The sequence below is a fragment of the Drosophila simulans genome, chromosome 3R (assembly GCF_016746395.2).
Source record: "Drosophila simulans strain w501 chromosome 3R, Prin_Dsim_3.1, whole genome shotgun sequence".
Classification (NCBI taxonomy): Eukaryota; Metazoa; Arthropoda; class Insecta; order Diptera; family Drosophilidae; genus Drosophila; species Drosophila simulans.
Genome location: NC_052523.2, coordinates 850,023 through 869,497, shown reverse-complemented (window position 1 = coordinate 869,497; position 19,475 = coordinate 850,023). Strand labels below are relative to the sequence as shown.

General features: G+C 44.2%; 5 protein-coding genes across 11 annotated transcripts; 2 read left to right on the top strand and 3 right to left on the bottom strand.

The window, feature by feature from the left end:
* Positions 1–13: 13 nt before the first annotated feature.
* On the bottom strand, positions 14–6,980 carry LOC6726669. Of its 5 annotated transcripts, none has more exons than XM_016176085.3 (10): positions 6,733–6,979; positions 4,483–4,685; positions 2,746–3,137; positions 2,464–2,681; positions 2,189–2,400; positions 1,853–2,026; positions 1,691–1,775; positions 1,553–1,634; positions 877–1,493; positions 14–669 (listed from the first exon to the last, which is right to left on the bottom strand). In XM_016176085.3, exons 1-10 carry the CDS (start codon positions 6,834–6,836, stop codon positions 531–533), a joined length of 2,226 nt encoding a protein of 741 aa, XP_016033158.1. In that variant the 5' UTR covers positions 6,837–6,979; the 3' UTR covers positions 14–530. The 5 variants fall into 5 exon arrangements, with proteins under 5 accessions (XP_016033158.1, XP_016033160.1, XP_039151646.1 ...); XM_016176087.2 differs by having other exon boundaries at positions 905–1,493; XM_016176086.2 differs by having other exon boundaries at positions 535–669; positions 909–1,493.
* A 515-nt stretch (positions 6,981–7,495) lies between these two features.
* On the top strand, positions 7,496–11,020 carry LOC6726668 (synaptotagmin-14). Its single transcript, XM_016176051.3, has 5 exons — positions 7,496–8,056; positions 8,138–8,299; positions 8,360–8,692; positions 8,759–8,997; positions 9,355–11,020. Exons 1-5 carry the CDS (start codon positions 8,011–8,013, stop codon positions 10,336–10,338), a joined length of 1,764 nt encoding a protein of 587 aa, XP_016033157.2. The 5' UTR covers positions 7,496–8,010; the 3' UTR covers positions 10,339–11,020.
* A 971-nt stretch (positions 11,021–11,991) lies between these two features.
* On the bottom strand, positions 11,992–14,841 carry LOC6726667 (ATP-dependent RNA helicase SUV3 homolog, mitochondrial). 2 transcript variants are annotated; one of them, XM_016176084.3, is made up of 6 exons: positions 14,387–14,841; positions 13,828–14,331; positions 13,453–13,762; positions 13,266–13,400; positions 12,575–13,204; positions 11,992–12,521 (listed from the first exon to the last, which is right to left on the bottom strand). In XM_016176084.3, exons 1-6 carry the CDS (start codon positions 14,694–14,696, stop codon positions 12,119–12,121), a joined length of 2,292 nt encoding a protein of 763 aa, XP_016033156.1. In that variant the 5' UTR covers positions 14,697–14,841; the 3' UTR covers positions 11,992–12,118. The 2 variants fall into 2 exon arrangements, with proteins under 2 accessions (XP_016033156.1, XP_039151645.1); XM_039295711.2 differs by having other exon boundaries at positions 13,828–14,320; positions 14,387–14,528.
* Positions 14,842–15,518: 677 nt separating this feature from the next.
* Positions 15,519–16,850, top strand: LOC6726666 (charged multivesicular body protein 3). The gene is made up of 3 exons (XM_002102041.4): positions 15,519–15,702; positions 15,839–16,079; positions 16,135–16,850. The coding sequence occupies exons 1-3, from the start codon at positions 15,658–15,660 to the stop codon at positions 16,518–16,520; spliced, it is 672 nt and encodes a 223-aa protein (XP_002102077.1). The 5' UTR covers positions 15,519–15,657; the 3' UTR covers positions 16,521–16,850.
* On the bottom strand, positions 16,720–18,877 carry LOC6726665 (melanization protease 1). Of its 2 annotated transcripts, XM_002102040.4 has the most exons (4): positions 18,414–18,824; positions 18,038–18,201; positions 17,655–17,874; positions 16,720–17,597 (listed from the first exon to the last, which is right to left on the bottom strand). In XM_002102040.4, exons 1-4 carry the CDS (start codon positions 18,481–18,483, stop codon positions 16,873–16,875), a joined length of 1,179 nt encoding a protein of 392 aa, XP_002102076.1. In that variant the 5' UTR covers positions 18,484–18,824; the 3' UTR covers positions 16,720–16,872. The 2 variants fall into 2 exon arrangements, with proteins under 2 accessions (XP_002102076.1, XP_039151600.1); XM_039295666.2 differs by having other exon boundaries at positions 18,038–18,877.
* Positions 18,878–19,475: the final 598 nt, after the last annotated feature.

The window sequence follows — 19,475 nt, the reverse complement described above, 5'->3', positions numbered from 1 at the left end:
CTATATAAACGCATTCGGTTCATATTAATGTTTATGTCTATTTACATAAATACATTACATTTTCTGTTTAGTTAAATGGCACTTAACAAATATGGTTATCAATTTACATTACTGGACAACTTATCATCCATTATCTAAATTCTAACATTTTTGCTTCTATATAGATTTTGATTTTTGTTCATTTCGAAGGTACATGTTTTCTTAGTTAATCATCCGCAATGCATCTCAATTAAATCAAAATGAATAAAATAATTTATGGACCATATTCATTTAAAAATTTAGTGACATCTTATTTTTAGTAGACAAAAACAATGCATTTTAACATTTTAAATTACAGTTGACACGTGGTAGAAGCATTCTAGTTAATAAATTAGAGCTTACGCACAGGTTATTGAGTTATAATAAATTTTGAAACATAAGATGAAGTGTCGTTGATGTGATAATTTCCGTCCATCCGAATGCTATAAGTGAGTGACACGCATTTTATGTTGCCGCAGCCCTTTTGCTTTTGAGACGGCTGATAGCTAAAACTATAAGTCCGTAATCGGAGCGTCCGCCACGCTGAATTTCGATGCTAGCGCTATGTCAGCTGCAGTGCCTGATACGGTCGGGCTCCTCTTTGTCTTACCGCTCACCTGGTCACTTAGGTCTTCAACCAATTTCTCAAGGCTACAATGTCGCCCAGTACAGAACAACCATCGAAAGATAAAAAGGAAGTGCAAAATTTGTAAGTTTTAGGATTAGTTACCAAGCTCAGATAGTGATTAAAATGATTAATAGAATGTGACTAAATGTATTTTTGAATCGCCCATGCAAGGAAGGTTAACGGTGATGGGTTAGTTAAAAAATTTAGAACAGAGCATATACTACACCCACGCAATTATACGTTGATTTGTCTCCTTACGTACGGAGGCCGCCTCGCTGAGCTCCCGCTTTAGATGAGCGTGGTCCTTCTTTCGCGGTAGCAATGGCGGTGGAATTCCCGGATTGATCTGGTCAGAAATCAGCGCAAAAGAGGGAGGGCTCCTAACTGCTTGCTGTTCTGATTTAGGTATCTGTGAGTGAAGCGTTAAGTTGGAGGGAGTTTGAAGCCCGATGCTCGAACACGATAAACTGTTGTTGCCAGTCAGGGATAATTCTCCTCCGTCCAGTCCGACTTGCTCTTCCAGCTGCTCCTCTTCTATTTCGTCGTCCTCTTCCAAAGAGTGCGTCGTTTGGATAGGCGTTTGATGCATTGTTCCATAATGCAGGTTCAAAGATTTTGCCCGTCGTATTCCGAGCGCACTGGATCCCACAACGCCGCCGCCAGCGCCATTCGGGAATGGCTTTCGGAATCCATGGGATCGGTCATTTTCGTATATAATGTCGTTACTGATTGGCCGCTGGTTATAACAACCGGCTAGAGCTTGACGAAGGCACTTGTTTTCGGATTCCAGGTGTGAGAGGCGTTTGTTAGTCTCCTTCTTCTCCAGTCGCAACTGCATTACTTGGGTCTACAACCAAAACCGAATTTGTAGCTACGTTATGCACATTTGTTTTGGTGCTCACTCACCTTTAGATCGTCTATATCTCTCAGAATTCGGACATTTCCCTCGTTTAAGAAACACTGACGTTCCTCAACCATTAATTTGACTCTGGGAACAAAAAGTAATCAATACTCTAAATATATTTCTCAATTTTCGATTCTTACCGACTTAGCAGTGCATCTTCGCGTATGCGCGCTGCCTCCTTCACTTCCCGCACGACATCCGTCATCATTCCTGGAGTATAGGCGCCTGAAAAATGGGAAGCGAATGTAACTTATTACTCACTCGTTTGCATGGCATAGTTGGGGGTAGCGTTTATGTTATACCTGAGTGAAATGTGGGCGCTGGGCTGTGTGTCCCTCCCAATCCACTGCCAAGAATAAGAGGTTGACTTTGTGTGCTTAGTCCGCTTAAGCTATCTCTACGGTGCCGCATGCCCCCAAAGCCAGCACCTGCCCAGGGCTGGCTGTTAGGGGCGTGCTTTAAAGCTTCGATATCAACTGTGATTGTGTTTGCAAGTGCGAGGGAGTACATAGAAAGAGGAAATGGGTGGCAACACATTCTAATTTAATAGGTATTAGCATACGAGTACAAGTAAAATAAATCAGAGATTTGTGTAATTTGTGACACCAAAACTGGACTTAATCCTACGAACAACACACCTTTCGTATCATGCAAATTCCGGCAGATCTTGGAATTGGTGTCGTGCAATATGTTTATTTGTTCCATTAGAGCCGCGAAAAATTTGTTTTGATGTGCCAGATCACAGCCACTGCCATTGTTGTTCACATTTCGACACTCTGGTGTATTCTGGCCACTCAGCTTGGAGTCATTATCGGAGGGGTTCAGTAGGCACGGATCGCTGAACCGAAATCTGTTATCACACGGTAAGTAAGGCTCTTTAATAATTCATTGCGAATTTATTGTTTTTGCTTACCCCTTGCTAAGGTTTGGATTGCTTCCGCTGCCATCCAGCACATCCGTCGAATTCGGTTCGTGCTCGCACCCAAGCCCTTCCGGCCCTCCCATCATGTTGTTCAGGGGAGGCAAGCTAGCAAACTCCTGGCCACCATCGCCCCCGAAGGACATTCCATAGCTGCTAAGGCTCTGTGGTGGGAAGAGCATCGGATATCGATGGCTAAGAGAGCTCGAATTCTGTAAAAAGAAAATAACGTTGGGTGTGCGTTGTAAACAATATCTTGCACTAGCAGCTACTCACGCGCTGTATCCCCAGGCTAAACGGCGTGCTTGGGCCCACTCCGTACGGCTGGGTTCGCTTTGAAAACTCCTGTTGCCTCTGCTGCTGTAGTTGCTGTTTAAGCTGCGGCAGCTGCTGCTGTTGAGTCAAAAACATTTGCTTGTGAGCTGGTGCCGTGGGCGGTATGAAGTCCAAAAACTCAGATGAAGAAGACAATTGGGCGTTGGTGGCATCACGTAAACAGTTCTCCAACCAGGCATCAAGGTGATCCTTGGAATAGTTAAGTTCGGTTCTCTTGGCCTCACCGATGTTCGTTTGGTTAAGAGAGGTTGTCGCTGCTTCAGTTTTTTGTGCCAATGGAGAAGGTGGTACGTTACGCGACCTTAGTTTCTTCCGCTTGGTGGCATCCGTAGCTGAAAGAAAATTTAATATGAGGTCATCTTGACATTGTCAACATGGCAGGTCCTAGTGTGGACAGATAAAGTAGCTAAAGGCTTCACGGCTTACACGGGTTCAAGACCGAACTCAACCATTCCGGATCGTACCGCCAACTCGACGACTGAACTAGACAAAAACACAAAAATGTCCCGGGAACGATTGTCTGAAAGTAATTGTTAGGCTATTTTGGTTCGTTTTTCAGTTGTTAGTTTGGTTTTCTTTAAGTCTTTATTTAAGTAAAGTCTTTGATTCTTGAATTCGCCTTCAGAACCATTGAGAAAAATCGGTAATTTGATTCGGGCTTATTTAGATCGAGCTATAGATCGAGATTTCAAATTAAGGGTCACCAAATATGTTCGCTAGTGCCTGGTAAAAATTGATAAAAATTTAATTCATTGTGAGGGATTGTTACCTTGATCAGGATCACTAGCCGAGTCGATTTAGCCATGTCCGTCGAGGTCTCGGATACAATACGTTTTGTAATAAGAATGTAGATTTTAATGACGCTCAAGCTTGCTTTGCAACTATCCAAAGCTGACACTCCCACGCCTAATTTGTTGTCATTTAATTATATATCTTGTTAATTTGTATCGATTAAAACTGCCACGCCCACACTACTAAAAATGTTCAACTATTTAATCAGATCTATATATACTTATATACTTACTTAATATATGTACTTTATACTATAATATTAATTTTAAAACAAACAGTATATATTTCGCCCACCTTATATAATTCGGGAGTTAAGTAAATAGTGTCCGTTATTTCAATGATACATCTCGACAAAGGCAACGTAACAAATAAAATTAAATCGACTACTGAGCGTGAAATCGGACAGTTTGAATAGATTAAATCTTTTCGTAATTATAGTGACTGATCAAACAACGCCTTAAGATCAAACAATAGCAATATAACATCAATTAAAATTAGTCCAACACAGATAAAACTTTAGAAGTTCCTTAACTTTGCAAGGAATTTAGAAGGCGTAACGTAGAAAATTAACCTAATTGATTTATTATTGTGTTTTGTATTTGTTTAACATTTCATGCACTAATTTGGAATTCAACGTGAATTTAAGGTTTATTATATAAAGTTGTTTAAAAATTAAGGTGTCAAATGGACTTCGTAAAGCGTGATGTTGAGTGAAACTTCTTCTGATTAAACAACGTAGATAAACGGATATTCAATACTTCGGCCGATGTTGGAAAGGCAGTACTTTTGGCGTCACACAAAGTGATAAGATCTCACGTGCAGAAATGAGTTAGCACCGTTTAGTACTCTTACCCTCCGCTTACTAGATATCTAGATCTCGCTCACCTCTCTGTGTAGTTTTCAGACCCGCTCCAGTGGTGGCCTTCTTCTGGACACCGATCCCGCCGTTATTTCCTGGCGTTAAGCAAAAGCTGTTGCCAGCAATCAGCGACGTCACTTCTGCGGGGGAATCCAAGCCACCGCCGTTTGTGCTTATCTCCCTCTGGCTTGAGGTAGTCGTTTCCTCCCGCAAAACGCTCATGTTGCTTCTGAAATAGAAACAATGCGGAGAGTTAAGTATTGCTAAACGAGGTTTTTCATTCGTGCGATTCCGCAGTCGACCATAAAAACTGGAAGTACACAGAAATGAACCCACGAAAGACTCGATGTTTGCACCTAGTGCACTGGGGGAGACAATACGCAGAAGTGGAGCAGCAAGAAAAATCCTCAAGTTACGTATGCAATGCCGGGAAACACCCGTCCGATTTCTCCTAACACTTGCACGACCACCGTCACCAAATGTGCTGTGGTTGCCGACCATATAAACACATTTAAATATACATTTAGGCGCTATTCTGCAGGCGCAGACCAGTGGAATGGCATTTTATTGACGAACAATAAACAAGCTTAATCTTAACATGTTGGAATTCATTCACTTATTGATCTACAAATGAATTTAGACGCACTCTCTAACAGATAGCAACATTTTCAAGCGGTAGCCCCAAATTCGATGAGAGTTTTGTGACTATTGCAACTATAAAATTAAAGCAAACACGAGTGATAGTTGAACTAAAAAACCTATTTACCAGTTATAAGCGTTGTTGCTATTAGTATGTAACATCTAGTAAGATGTTCGGGTAGCTTGGATCCAAGATAATTGTATCAACTCCCACTTTAACTGACTGAGAACGACATTGGCACTGAACTCTGGCCACCAAGGTGAGCGTCAGCCAAGTATAAAGAGAAAAGAAACAGTCGCCGCTTTTGGGCCAAGTTTTTTTCTGTTGGTGGGTTGCCAGCAAATATACATACTGCAAGTAAAGACATACAAAGTAAACAAAAGGTATTTGGCAGCCAATTGAAGTGGCTGGTGCGTAATCTATGCAGTCGAGTTCACCGAAAATTAAGCCGCCAAACCAAACCGGTTTCACCGCTGTGTCTATTGACCTTTCCATTTAACAAATTTTAATGACACCAATAAAGAAAAGCGGCGTTGTCAATGGAGATGGCAGAGGCGATGCCATGGGCGACTCCAAAGCGACTCCTTCCCGCGATCAATGACTAAATGCACACTGCGTCAAAGAGCTGGAAGAGCGAGTCGCTCGGTTTGTTGACCCAACCGAAGAGCACTTGTAGTTTGACACTCGTTTCTCGGACGACAAACATATATATACATACATACTTCGATTGCTTGAGCTATATTGTAGGAAATAATTTAAAGCCTGCAAAAAAATGTTCAATACATATGGACTTGGCTGTCGATATTGATCAGGAATAGATATACTTGATATGGTCGCAAATGTCTCCACCACTGCGTTACAACCTTCTAACTGAAATTAATATACCTTCCGTTTGAAAAGATTAGGATTGGCAGAAATGAAGTAGTTGATTTTGCAGTTGAATACGAGCTTAAAAGCTCAAAAGGCCGGAAAACGGCATTGAAAGTTATTGTAGACATTCCAAGCATCTACAGCTGGGATTCCCACGCCATTGCTCATGCATGACTATCGGACACCACTGGTCTACTTGCTCAGAATATCTAAAAACAAGCTCTGCGAGGATATTTTATACATTTGAGAGTACACATGTATAATACCTAACGAAAAATGTCTTGGTTGTTAGATTCAAGGTTAGACAAACTTTTATTTTCATACAAAAGCGTTATATTATATGTCTATGTATATATTTATTTAGACTGCACTTTGCCAGATTCCAGTTCGGCTTCGTGCTGCTTCGTGTCGAAAAGTTTTGACACGCGCTCAACTCTTGTCTGGGCTCTTGGTGTGGGAAAGACACCTATCGAGTTTTCGAATCCCAGTTCCACCCCCATCCCTCCCATTCGATTTTCATTGTGTGCGAGTGACTGCTGCGAAATGAAAAGCGAAACGACATAAGATGACGTCGTAGACAGGCTTTCTTCCTCCTGCTTGCTCCTCCATCCCTAAAGAAACGAAGTGATCGACGCCAAGGAGGTGGTATCACGGTACCATCGCGGTATTCCGCTTTGTGGGGGGCACTGAGCACTCTATTCGGCTGTTTAGCCATAATCATATTATCAGAAGCGTCTCATCTCAATTTGGCACACACGGCACTCACACTTGCCCGGTGGCATTGGCCATCCAAAATTTACTTGCGTCACGATTGCGGATTAAATGTATTGGACTTTCAAGCAGGGCGTGGGCGCGGTCACGGTTTAGCATACGGGGCTCTGACAGACGAAAACATTCAGTTTGAACAGCGACCAAAATTTAACCACACAACGAAGCTGAGCCAATTCATTGAGCATTTATTTTAGAGGTGGGCAATCTGCGATGTGCCGTCAAAGCGATGACTTTCGCTGGAACAGCTACTATTGCGATTATCGATAGCTGCTGCTAGGACTGTTATCTGCTATCGAATAACAGCGCACATCATGTATGTAAGGATGAGTAGCTCTAAAAATTCGGACCTAAATTATAATGCTATTTCTTTAACAACCGGACAACTCAGTGTTACATAAAACAATTACGTGGTTGAAGCGTATAACGTGTATTAATTCTGATGTACTAATTCCGCTTTTATTATTTTCTTCAAATTTTTGAACATCAATAACAGGCAAACGGTTTTGGTCTTAACATTTATGAAACCGTGGCTACGGCTAACATTTAAGCCGTCGAATGTAATACGACTCGGAGAGAATCTCTATTAGAGACATTCTAAACAATTACAATATAAACAATCGCAGTACACGGTCCCAATAAAAAGAATCCCGTTTCTCAGTTTTCAGTTTGAAATCATCCTCCCAAACACAAAACAATAAGCAACAGTTGTTACTGCGATGCAACTGTCGAAACGGAGCTTTTCCGAGCCCTGTGTGTACACACACTGGGGGTGGAGGGATTAAGCTCCAAAGTGCTTGCTTTGAAGCAGTTTTTCCCTCGAGTTTAAGGCAGCTCATCCTAACGCAGTTGAATTGAATCCTGGGCCGTTTGATTTTTATTTCTGAATCTCCCGTTGCATGATTCGCAGTTTTGGGATCGTGCCTTCAAGAAATCGAAAGTGATTAATAGGATAGAATAGTATAGTTGTTCCTTCTATAATTTATTTCACGATTTTGCAACAAAATCTCAGATGAACGGTTCCGAAAAACGCAAGGGCCAACAAAACGGGTGATTCAGAGTACACCAGCATCCAAACGACTTTTTTGCCTTGATCCGCAGCCGTTGTCTTGCGAAAAATCGATTCCAGTTATCCTGCGACACTGTGCTGTCAAATTCCCGAGCTTTTGCTTTCACGCTGCAGTGAGAATAATTTGGAGTGACTTGACTCGTGGTCCGAGTGCAATGAGTTGCGAGTAGTAGGCTCGTGTTCGACAGGATCCTCGCATGAGCCAAGATGATTGTTACCTCCGCTTCTGGCCTGGATAGCACTCCGACGCTCGGTACGTACATAAGTATATGCACTCCACAAACCACACCATTCTGACCTGAGCCACACAAACCGTGACTGTTAACTCCTTTAGGCACCATCGAGGTGACCACTCTGCTGGGCGCCTTTTTCGGCGTCCTCGTTCTACTGCTCCTGTTGTTTCTTTTCATCAGTCGCAAGTGCTGTTTTCACTACCGCCATGCCATCAACTGCTGCGACGAGCGCCACCTGGCTGTCAAGTGTGTCCAGAAGATCAGTGAGTACCTTGTTTGGTGGGGATTGGGGCTGACTGGCTAACTTTTAACTGTCCTTGCAGCTCGCAAGAGGCGTTACGAGAACACCAGCTCCGACTCGGAGGAAGACATCTTGCGGCGCCTGCGGTGGCACCAACAGCACCAACTGGGCGAGAAGCCTGGTGGATACGGGCTGGGAATCAGCCAGGCCAATCCGCTGACGGCGCAGAGCTTCAACTACCACCAAGCAGGCGCCGGTGCCGACCTGCAGCGGGTGACGGTGTCGCGAGACCCCTTAGCCATCGCCGAGCGTGGCAAGGTTGGAATCCCGTCGTCGCACAGTGAGTGCAGCTCGAACGACTCCATGGAGGTCTCCGTGGACAGTCACACAGGCGTCTTGGCCGGTCTGAGCAAAGGTAAGCATGGCGGGGTCAGGGCCAGCTAATTGACAGCCGTTGCAATGAGTCACGACCTTTTGACAGCCACAACCACAGTTCCCCACCCGGCGACAGCCTTCCGCAATCCGTGTGCAGAACACCGGGCCAAGACCCAGGCTCTGAGGTACCAGCACCGGGTCAACGTAGCTGCTCCGCTAAAGCCGGACAAGGAACGGGACAACGTGCTGGTGGTGCCCATGGTCAATGCCTACAGCATTAACAACAACAACAACAACTCAATTACGACCAGCAATAACCATCCCAGCAGCAACAACAACGATGACGTAAGTTTTACTCCATACAAGGTAGTTCAAATACCTTTTCCTTTAAAAGTAACTATGCCCTTCCTAGAAAGGCATTCAACTTTCGGTCGGACTCGCAAGATTTACCCAACAAGCATAGTCGAGTCTATCGACTCTTATAGTCCAGATAGTCTGTTAACAATTTTTCTTAGCTTGACAAGCTTAAATTCAAAATTTAATACAAAAAAAAGTTTTTATCAACATTACCTTAACGATATTACGGCATAACATCGATTTCATATAGGGTAATAGGTACTTGATAGTCGAGTCGAGGCACGATACCATTTCATATTGTGTACCATGCTTTAGGGATTTCCATTAAAACTTTGCATCTTCCAGGAACCCCTATTTGACACCAGCGACTTGCGCTCGATCAAGTCGGATGACCTACTGGTGGGTGTGGACCAGAAGGAGCCGCCCGTGCAGAGGGGTCCCATCGAGCTGGAGCTGTCGCTGCTGTACGACGCCCCAATGCGAAAAATGACGGTGCACGTGATGCAGGCTAAAAACCTCCCGCCCCTGGGTAGTGGGCAGACCACCCACACGCAGGTCCGGATGCTGATGCTGCCGAGCAAAAAGCAGAAGCTCAAAACCAAGATCCGTAGCGGTGAAAACCCACAGTATATGGAGAGCTTTCTTCTGCACCGCGTCAATCCAGAAGATGTGAACAACATGGGGCTGCGCGTGCGGCTTTACGGCTGCGAGCGCCTGCGCAAGGAACGCCTTATTGGGGAGGCGTATGTGAGCTTCGCCACGGTTGACCTTGAACTGGAGACAAACCTATGGCTGCCGCTGGAGCCCCGCAACACCTCGTCGGGCCTGGGTTCTACCAGCGATCTGTTAAGCCTGGCTCGGTCAGAAAGCGCGGGCTCCACCTCGTCCATGCAGCACGGGGGCGTCTCCGAGTTGCTGCTGGGTTTGAGCTACAACGGGGTCACCGGGCGGCTGAGCGTTGAGATCATCAAGGGCAGCCAGTTCCGTAGCTTGACGCTGAACAAGGCGCCCGACACATACGTTAAAATGGTTATGGTCAGCAGCATCGGACAAGAGATCTCCCGGGCCAAAACGTCAATCCGCAGGGGTCAGCCCAACCCGCTTTTTAAGGAGACATTCGCCTTTCAGGTGGCACTGTTCCAGCTCAACGATGTTACTCTAATGATCTCAGTGTACGCCAAGCGGCACATGAAGAAAAACGAGATGGTCGGCTGGTTCAGCCTGGGTCTGAACTCGTCCGGATCGGAGGAAGTGGCCCATTGGGCAGACGTGTGCGAGATGCCCAAGGGCGAGATGCTGGCGCGTTGGCATGTGCTGGTGGACTCCTGATTCGAGCAGCTGGGCCAGTCATCCGGACGCAGCGGAAAGGCCCTCCGAAAGCTGGGTCTCGCTGCGTTCAAGGACCGGTCCCGCGAGAAGAGCTCGAAGGAGTCGCGTCTGGAGGATAACGGAGCTCAATTCCATGCAGACAACGCGGTTGCACTTGATATTGAGCCAGGCCTGGAGCTGGACTTTGTCTAAAGCAGGGTTCGGTGTTTGTGATTTGTTTTTACAAGGGTCGATGCCAAATGACGACTACCGTCGTCAAGTGCTTGGCTCAGGATGAGACCGACCAAGAGGTAGGGTCATCCGAACAATCTAGCCCAGACTGGGCAATAAAATATTTGTAATTTGGAATCAATTTGGCACACATTTTGTTCACAAAATGTATGAAATATGAAAACTAAAGGAATAACCTAGAATACCCAAATTTTATACGCAATGACACGAAGAGTGCATACCAGTACTTATATGTATAACTACTCGAAATTTGAATTTTATGATTGTTTGTGATAAAGAATACTATATGAAATATCAGAGGGCCGAATAGAGCGTATTTAAGATTTTGAGTGTACATTGTACATTTGTACATCTGTGCAAGCTACGGATGAGTGACGAATTTTTGTAATTTACCTTTCTGCATCTTATATTTAAATAATAAGCCCGGCATACGCTGCCCAAAGTCTGTTGAGACTAGCACTTTTTTATTACCCAAATATGAAAACCGAAAACACATAGGAACAATTGTAGCCAATTGTTCGTACATATGTAACTCTTGTTTTTTTGATCAAGAGCCATGCGCATGTTCCAGTTTTGATATTCAAAGAAATACAAAAGTATCGGTACCTTAGAATTCGAACGCACAAATACATATTCTACATTCGAAGAAGACAAGTTGGAAAAAATGTTGGTAAAAATATAAGGACACCTGCGAATGCAAGCATGGCGAGTCGCTTGCTGGGCGAGAAGATGGATTTTATTAGAGCTTTATTTCGATTTAGGGATCGGACTACAGAGCACATATGTACTTAGCTCCTCCGCTAAAGTATCTGACGATCGTTGTGGCTGGATTTTTCAATGGTCAATGGAATGAGAGCACTTTGGTTTTGCATTGGAGTGCAAAAATGATATAAGTTTAACTTATAAAAAGAGAAACCTTAAAGCTTTAATAAATATTTAAAGAAATTGTTTTTTAAACTCAAATTAAATCGAAACCTAAAACAGCAAAACTATTAAGGTATTGCCATGCGCATCCAGCGTAATATTAATTTGTATGTTGAATCATAGGAGCGTATTTTGCTATTCATAGTATTTATATCTTTTAAAAATCTGTATGTTTTAAGTGTCGTATATTTTATAACCGAAATTCGAATGAATGTGTGCTCCTTGTTACTGCAAAGGCCATAAATAAGCTAAGTCTACAACTTCATTTGGGAGGGACAGCGAGGATAAATCTAACTAACTAATCGAAATCGTTAATGTCGGTATTACACATTTCTAAATTCAACAGTACAACGGCGGTTAGCCTTGACACAAAGTTCATTTTTGTCAAGTGTTTCAGACTCTGCGTATAATCTCCCTCCATAAATTGCAAAAAACAAAGTGATTCTTTTTCTGAGAGAGATAACATAATTAAACTCTTAAATTTAAACAATTAAATTGTCATTGTTAATTATCAACTGAATAATTTTAATATTACTTAATTGCCACTTAAAATAAAAGTATATTATATAAAAATCCATTTCTTACCTACTTATTTCGTAATCTAACTAATCCTAAGCTGGCACGTTCATTTTCTGCGTTTTTTCCTTGTCTTTCGCCCGATCCCTGAGTAATTATCCTCGTCGTCGCTATTCACCACTGTTTCCGAATTTTCATTAGATTGCAAATTGGATTTGCCAACTTGCTGGGCGTCCCATTCCTTGCGTAGCTCGCTAAGCATGCCTGGGGTAAGCAGACCCTGCGCAAGTAACCTTTCGGTGAGACGGCCACGCGACAAGCTGGGTAGACGAGGCTCCTTCGTGTGCGTTATTCGCCGGATTGCATAGTTTGATATGTCTCCGTCCTGACTCGCCTCGGTATTTTTAAGCAAGCGAGTTATTTGGAAAACGCCCTGCTGTATAATTTCGTCCAGTTCCTTCTGGGCATCTCGCACATAGGCCGCTTCAGGGAAGAGATCCATGAACCGATAGCTGCAAAACAGTCCGATTAGATTTTTTCTAAGGCGCACTTGTGCGAGACTTGCCTTAGCCAAAGATACAGATCCATCACGTCAAAGACGGCCTCCAGATGGACCAGATCCAATATCGTCTTGGGTAGCTTGAACGGCCAGCCACAGTTTTTTTTTATAAAATCAAAGGTAATAGGCTCGTTGCGGCTGTATTGCCGTGCTACCTTAAGGAACATCGAGCAAACAAACGGCATCTTGCGATTAATAGGTGCACAGCAGAACACATAGCGGGCCCGCAAGGGCAGTGGAACATGTTGTATCATTTCGGCCAAGAACTTAAAGTCTTCAATGTTGCACATAAAGTATAGGGAATCATCGACAGTGCACAGATTTACGAATATGTCCATTAGGTTGCTCAAAGACGAGCTTGGCAGGTGGTAGGCGTAGAGCTCAATCTGATCGGCCGTGGGATGCAAGCCCGCCTGCTTTATCGGCTCAGGTGTCTGAGCCAATATCCGCTGTAGGGTTTGCAAGTCCTCGGACTTGAAGGCAGTTACATATCCGTGCTCCCACTGAGTTCGGAACCGCCCCGCTCTTCCCGCAATCTGAAGTGCGGAGGAAACCGATATTGTGTCGATCTCGCGCTCCCCTCGCTCATTCATCGACGGCTTGATCAGTGAGTAAAATATGATTCGACGAATGCTTCTGCAAGTACATTCGCGGGCATTATATTTGGGATGCCACATATGTGGAATATTCTACTTACAGGTTCAAGCCCATACCGATGGCGTCAGTCGCCACCATTACCTTGCAGCTATTGGCAGGATCATTAAACTTAGCAGCCTGGGCTAGCTTGGTACCTGGGGGCAGGCCCCCATATATCACAGCTACCTCCTTCCCTCTAGAAAATAGTATTAGGCATCAGTTGAAAATGATGATTTAACAAAACTGACCGTGCTTCGATTTCTCGTGAAACCGTATATATATCATGTTTGCTGAAGCACACAATGCAGTCGCCAGGAACTATATTGTCCAATGATCCTAAAGCGGTATTTTCGACAGTCAGCTCCGTCAGCCGATCGTACCGCCGCACTTCAACAGTTTCGCCAGTGGTTTCGCAAATTTTCTGCAGGAGGTCCAATGCGCCTGGCTCACCACAAACATGCACTTCATCCGCGATCAGTCCGAGGAAGGCCCGCGTCCAAGCCCATCCCCGCTGGGGGTCGCGGATCTGTTGTATTTCATCGATTACAGCCACCTCATCTGAAACAGAAAAATCGGCACACGTTATAACTCGACGAAACAAGGAAACGACTGGACTTGCTTACATGGAGTGTTGACCGAGGTCATTTCCACTGTGCACGCGACGTGATTGGCTGGCGAATTTTCGCTTATGCCGAATTTGCGCTCCTCGCCTGTGACAAGATCGCAGGGTGTGCCACGTTCGTTGGCCTTGTTGTACACCTCGGTTGCTAGAAGCTTTAGTGGCCCGCAGTAGACCCCAGACTTCGCACTCAGGTATCTCTCCATGGCGTGGTAAGTCTTACCGGAGTTTGTGGGTCCTGCATGAAAAACAATCTTTCGGGTGATGGCGCGAGCGTTGCTATACCAGTTCGCAGGCTGCCTCAGGTCGGAAATCTTTTTCAGGTCGTCCATGCAGTCCAGGTGCGGGAATACTGTCTTTGCGTGTCGTAGGAAGTACGGGAAGATGTCATCGATATGACCCGCTCCCTGCGTTATATCGCTAAAGGTTATGTGCAGATCTACTGGAAGGTTTTCTGCCTCGATGCAGAATCTTCGGAATGAGCCAAAGGCCTGTTGCTGTAGGTAGGCTTGGAACGGATGCAAAGTAAGACGAGGGAACCTAGGAAATAGGTGCATACGTACCGTCCAGTCCGTTTTCGTTGCAAAGTGACTTGATTTCGCGACGTTGGGTGAACTTATTGAGAATCTTCAACAGCTCAGCCTTTTCCAGTTTGCCCGACAGCTCGGAACCTACGTCCTCTGAATCCATATTGGCGTGCACCTGTACTGGCTTGAACAGCGTGGACAAGTTCGTTTCTGGTTTTTTCCGGGAAAATAAAAAAGCCGCACGGTGCAGTCGACGCAGGGACAAATCATTTGAAAAGGACGGACGCAGGAAGAGTGGCATCCGCAAAAGGCCCGCTAGGCTGATGCAGCGCCTGCAGTTTTGCATGGTTACCCACTTTAGTGGAACACGCGTGGTTTTTATTCAACAATTCCCGCAAAATGAATCTCCGCACTCACGTTCCTATCTCTGATATAACAGAGAAGTACAATCAGCTGATGCACATCTGGTTGTTCGGTTGACAATGCTCTTACAGAATAGCATTGCCATATCGATGGTTTTTATACTACGTTTGCGGGGGAATCTGTTGAAGACTAGCATGGAGTTATGGGTTATCTTTGAGCCCAAATTAGTTTTAGAAAACAAATCAATTTTTATAATTGTGGAACAACCAAGCTAATTTTTATTAAAATAATATTTAAAATAAGTATTTAAACATTTATTTGTATCTGAAAATTAATTATGTTTGAACTTTCACGACGGATATAAAATAGGGTATTTGGAAACAGACATGTATTTTTAAAGTAAAATGCTTATAAGATATGTTGTTCCTAGGCAATCGCAAAATATTTAAAAATGTAATTGGATAAAAAAATTAAAATTGAATTCACAATGGTCTTTAAAAACAATGTAGTATCGGCAATTGGCATTGTATTTCCTAGCAGTAGAGCCTCGTTATATATATGAAATATTTTTAAAATATTTTCCTACTAATAATATGTATATTAAAAAAACAACCATGTTATAACTTTATAATTTTCATAAAATTAATAAGATGAAAAACAATTAAGTATTCTAAGCCAGCACTACGCAAATAATAAAATTTATTTAATAATCGGTAGATTACATGTTGATTACTTTATGAGCAATTTTAAAAGTTAATTTAATAGTTAAAACTTATTCAATATATCGATCTATCGATTGCTTGGCTTTGCTAACAACAAACCTAATATATTGGCAACGCTGTGTTTGTTTGTCAGAAACAAAATAAAATGACTCACTTGAATGTTTGAACAAAAAACGAGTTTTAATAACATAATTCCAGACAATTATCATAACAGTTAGTGCAATGGGCTTATTCGGCAAAACTCCCAGTAAAGATCCCAAAGAGCAGGTAACGACGCAGAGGCGTGGCAGAGAATTTTTTTGGGAATGATGTCATTCCAGTTGGATTGATTTTATTAGACCTTGTTTGCCCATCTGTCCATTGTGCGTTATGAATATTGTTTTGAAATGTAAATTCCCATTAGGTGCAGGAGTGGACGCACAAGATACGGAAAGAGGGCAACCAGCTGGATCGCCAGATCCGAAGTATCCAGCGCGAGGAGGAGAAGGTAAAACGCTCGCTGAAACAGGCAGCACAGAAAAATGACCGCGACACCTGCGTCATTCTTGCCAAGGAGATTGTGAACGCGCGAAAGGCCATCAACCGCATATACACGTCGAAGGCGCACCTCAGCTCAATTCAGATGCAGATGAAAAATCAGCTATGTGAGTGAACTCTTCGCTTTTCTGATACGACCTGACTATCGATTCCTCCTTGCAGCCACCTTGCGAGTAGCAGGATCTCTGCAAAAGTCTACAGAAGTCATGCAAGCTATGCAGAGCCTGGTGCGCTATCCTGAGCTTGCAGGCATTATGCGCGACATGTCAAAGGAAATGATGAAGGCCGGCATTATTGAGGAGATGCTAGACGAGACCATGGACTCGCTGGAGGAGTCCGAGGAGCTGGAGGAGGAGGCAAGCAAGGAGGTGGACAAGGTTTTGTGGGAGATCACAGATGGCAAGCTTGGGGAAGCTCCTCTGCCTCCAGAGGCTACACCGGCGGACAAGGCATCTGCGTCTGCTGCGCGCGTCGAGGTTGAGGAGGATGATGAGGAGGGTGAGGAACTGCAAGAGATGCAGAGCCGCCTGGCCTCGCTGCGGTCTTAAAACAACTGCTATGGGGATTTTATTTAAATTTGAAATTAAAGGCAAGTGATTTCGACTAGCAGACCTTTTTAAAATCATAAACGACAACTCCCCGACGTCGTTTGATTGTTGAAACCAAATTAATCTTCAGAAACTTGAACGGAGTTTTTATATTATAAGTGTACAGTACCCCAGATCAAGAAGTGTTGAACTCTGCGCGTTTTACCGTTGAATCTACACGAGATAACCTAATTTATTGTATAATCTAACTTTCATTAAAAATCGATATTTACTGTGGCATGACCCATTTTACAATGGTAATTTGCACGATTTACGATCAAGCCCTAAGAATGGTCGTTTTCGCCATTTACGATTAAGCCCTAACGTTGTTTTCTATCCAGTTCAGATACGCCTCAACCCTTGTGTACACGCCGGGCCATCCTTTTAGCCCACAGGGCGTGGGTCCGTAGGAGACCACACCAGCAATGTAGTAATTTGAGTTTCCATTGAAGCGGTCCTCGAGCAGAAGGGGGCCACCCGAGTCTCCGCGACAGGAATCAACCCCCTCAACTCCGCCGGCGCACATCTGCTTGGCTGTGACAGTCCTTCTTTGGGTGGCGTATCTTTGGTTGCAGTCGGACATCGGTACGGGATCCAACTCAGCCTTCAGCTTGATATTAGACGTAAAATTTGTCTCCGTGCGACCCCACCCTGCCACCACCACCTTTCGGCCAAGGAAAATATTGTCGCGATGGGACGCTAAAGTGGGCAGACATACTGGTGATATGAAGTCGCTGTACTGAACCTCGTCCCGCAATCGCAGCAAAGCAATGTCATTTAGCTGGTCCCGTGAGTTTCCCGGGTACTGCGGGTGCGGAATACGCTCTTCAACAGGGTAGTCCACGTAAGGGTCGTTGCAGTCCCGGCGTCCGTTTTTACCGACTGTGCAATCCGGATTGGTGCTCGCATCCCACTCACCCAGGCGTACTCCCGTCAGCGCCCACTCACTGGGAATAGCCGAGACGCAGTGTGCCGCCGTCAGCACGTAACGATGGTTGATTAGAGATCCGCCACAGTGGTGACCTTTCACGTTGCCGGCTGGTGAAAGGAAGGGAGCGATCAGTCTCTGCAGCTGGGAATATTTCGGTTACTCACGCTTCGTGTACTCTATTAGGGCCATCCAAGGAAACTCCCTCTTTGTCGTCTCGTTACCACCCACCACGCGGTCTTCAAAGTTATCACCGCAATGGGGCGCCATTGGTAACAGTTTGGTTCCGGCGCGTTTTGTAGGTTTAGTGGTCTGAGTCGGTCTGACTTGAGGCTGATTTCCCCACTGAGGTTGTTGGTTTCGCATTCGGCTGTTTGCACAGCAAATCTGAAAAATGGTTATTTGACAATAAGAATGCATCGTGGCATCGCATCGAAAATGAGATGCGATGCGATAGCCATGAGTAAATGAAATCATGTATATATATGTTAAATGGATCAAAATGATCTTAATCGATCTTAGCACCACAACTTTTCAAGGGGGTACTAACAAGCACTTGTCCATTCCGGTAGCCACATTGGCTGGCCTGCAGAAATCGACGGTCCTGGTCCGTAACCTCTTCGCTTTGAAGCAGTTCGAAGAGGTATCCACATTCCCTGAGGTTTATGCAGGTGCCGCTGTTCTCATCAGGCGTTGTGCAATACCCAAAGATTTCTAAAAAAAACAAACGTAAGCCCGGTTCAAAGACAGTCGTGATTAACAGCGGGAACGGGATTTCTGCGTTCTGGGACCAGCCCACTGTGACTGTCATCGACTCAGCCCGACTCGACTCGACTCTGCGGGGTGAAGTTCACCGCTGATAGGAGGTTGCTTTGTGTTTTGATTCAAGCAAGCTTCGATTGCTACTAAGAGCCTGAACCACTTGCCCTGTGCGTAAGCGCTTCTTGTTCCCAGCAATATCATCCACAGGACGGTGAAAAGAATGTGCGGTTCCATGGTTATATCTTGGACTGTACTATAGCACTGTACTTGGAAGAACGATAAGCTGACAGAGCGCCTGCCGAGAACACACTGAATGTGGCTATAAACTGGAATGCGATCGAGCTCTGAGTTACAGCTTATCAGCGGTTCTCTCACAGAGAATGGTTCAACCTGAGGAAGCACACCAACATTAAGAGAGTGCAAGTCTGGGTTTATCTCAGGTTCTGGTTTTGGGCACTCCCATACTGGCGAAAAGTCCCGCTCTCAATTTTGGGTCCGCTCTTGATGCGTTGCTCATCAGGGAATTTCCCACACCAACGGAATGAAGATGATACTTACCCTCTTTTCCTAGGGCTGAAATATCTTGGGTCGATATAAGCCCATACGGATAAATGCATTAAAAACCTGGCAAACCCACTTTATTAAGAGAGAGTGAATTCCCACATTAATACATCTGCAAACATTCTGTAAGGGCGATTTCTTTAAAACCTAATAATCGCTTATTTTGAAAAATATCAAAATTAAACATTACCAATCATTTTTTGTAGCCAGAGACTTACAATCTATGAAAATAATTAGGATAGAAGGAAAATATCCTAAAGTTGTTGCCATACTTTTCTAACTTCGTATATATTCTCTAAGCTTCATTAATAGGTATTTATTACTATACTATTAAGTTCCCAGAGAAATACATTGGTATTAAGTTTTTTGAGTATTGTTATAAAAATAACAGTGGAGAATGCTATAGTCGAGTTCCTCGACTATCAGATACCCAGATACCTCAGCCTGTGTAAATGCTAACGCAAAATTTTAAACAGACGCGTCATTGTGAAGATTGGCTGTAAACTGTAAATGTAGGCTTTACTTAATGCAAAAAGTAAGAAATGATTTCAATTTGTTTCGAGCGCTTTTAAGTTACGGCCGAGAGGCCAAGATGCGAACGAAAAGCACTTAGCCGAGCAGTCCCTCAGTTGGCAGTTACCATCTTCCTTCAGAACAGATGCCCG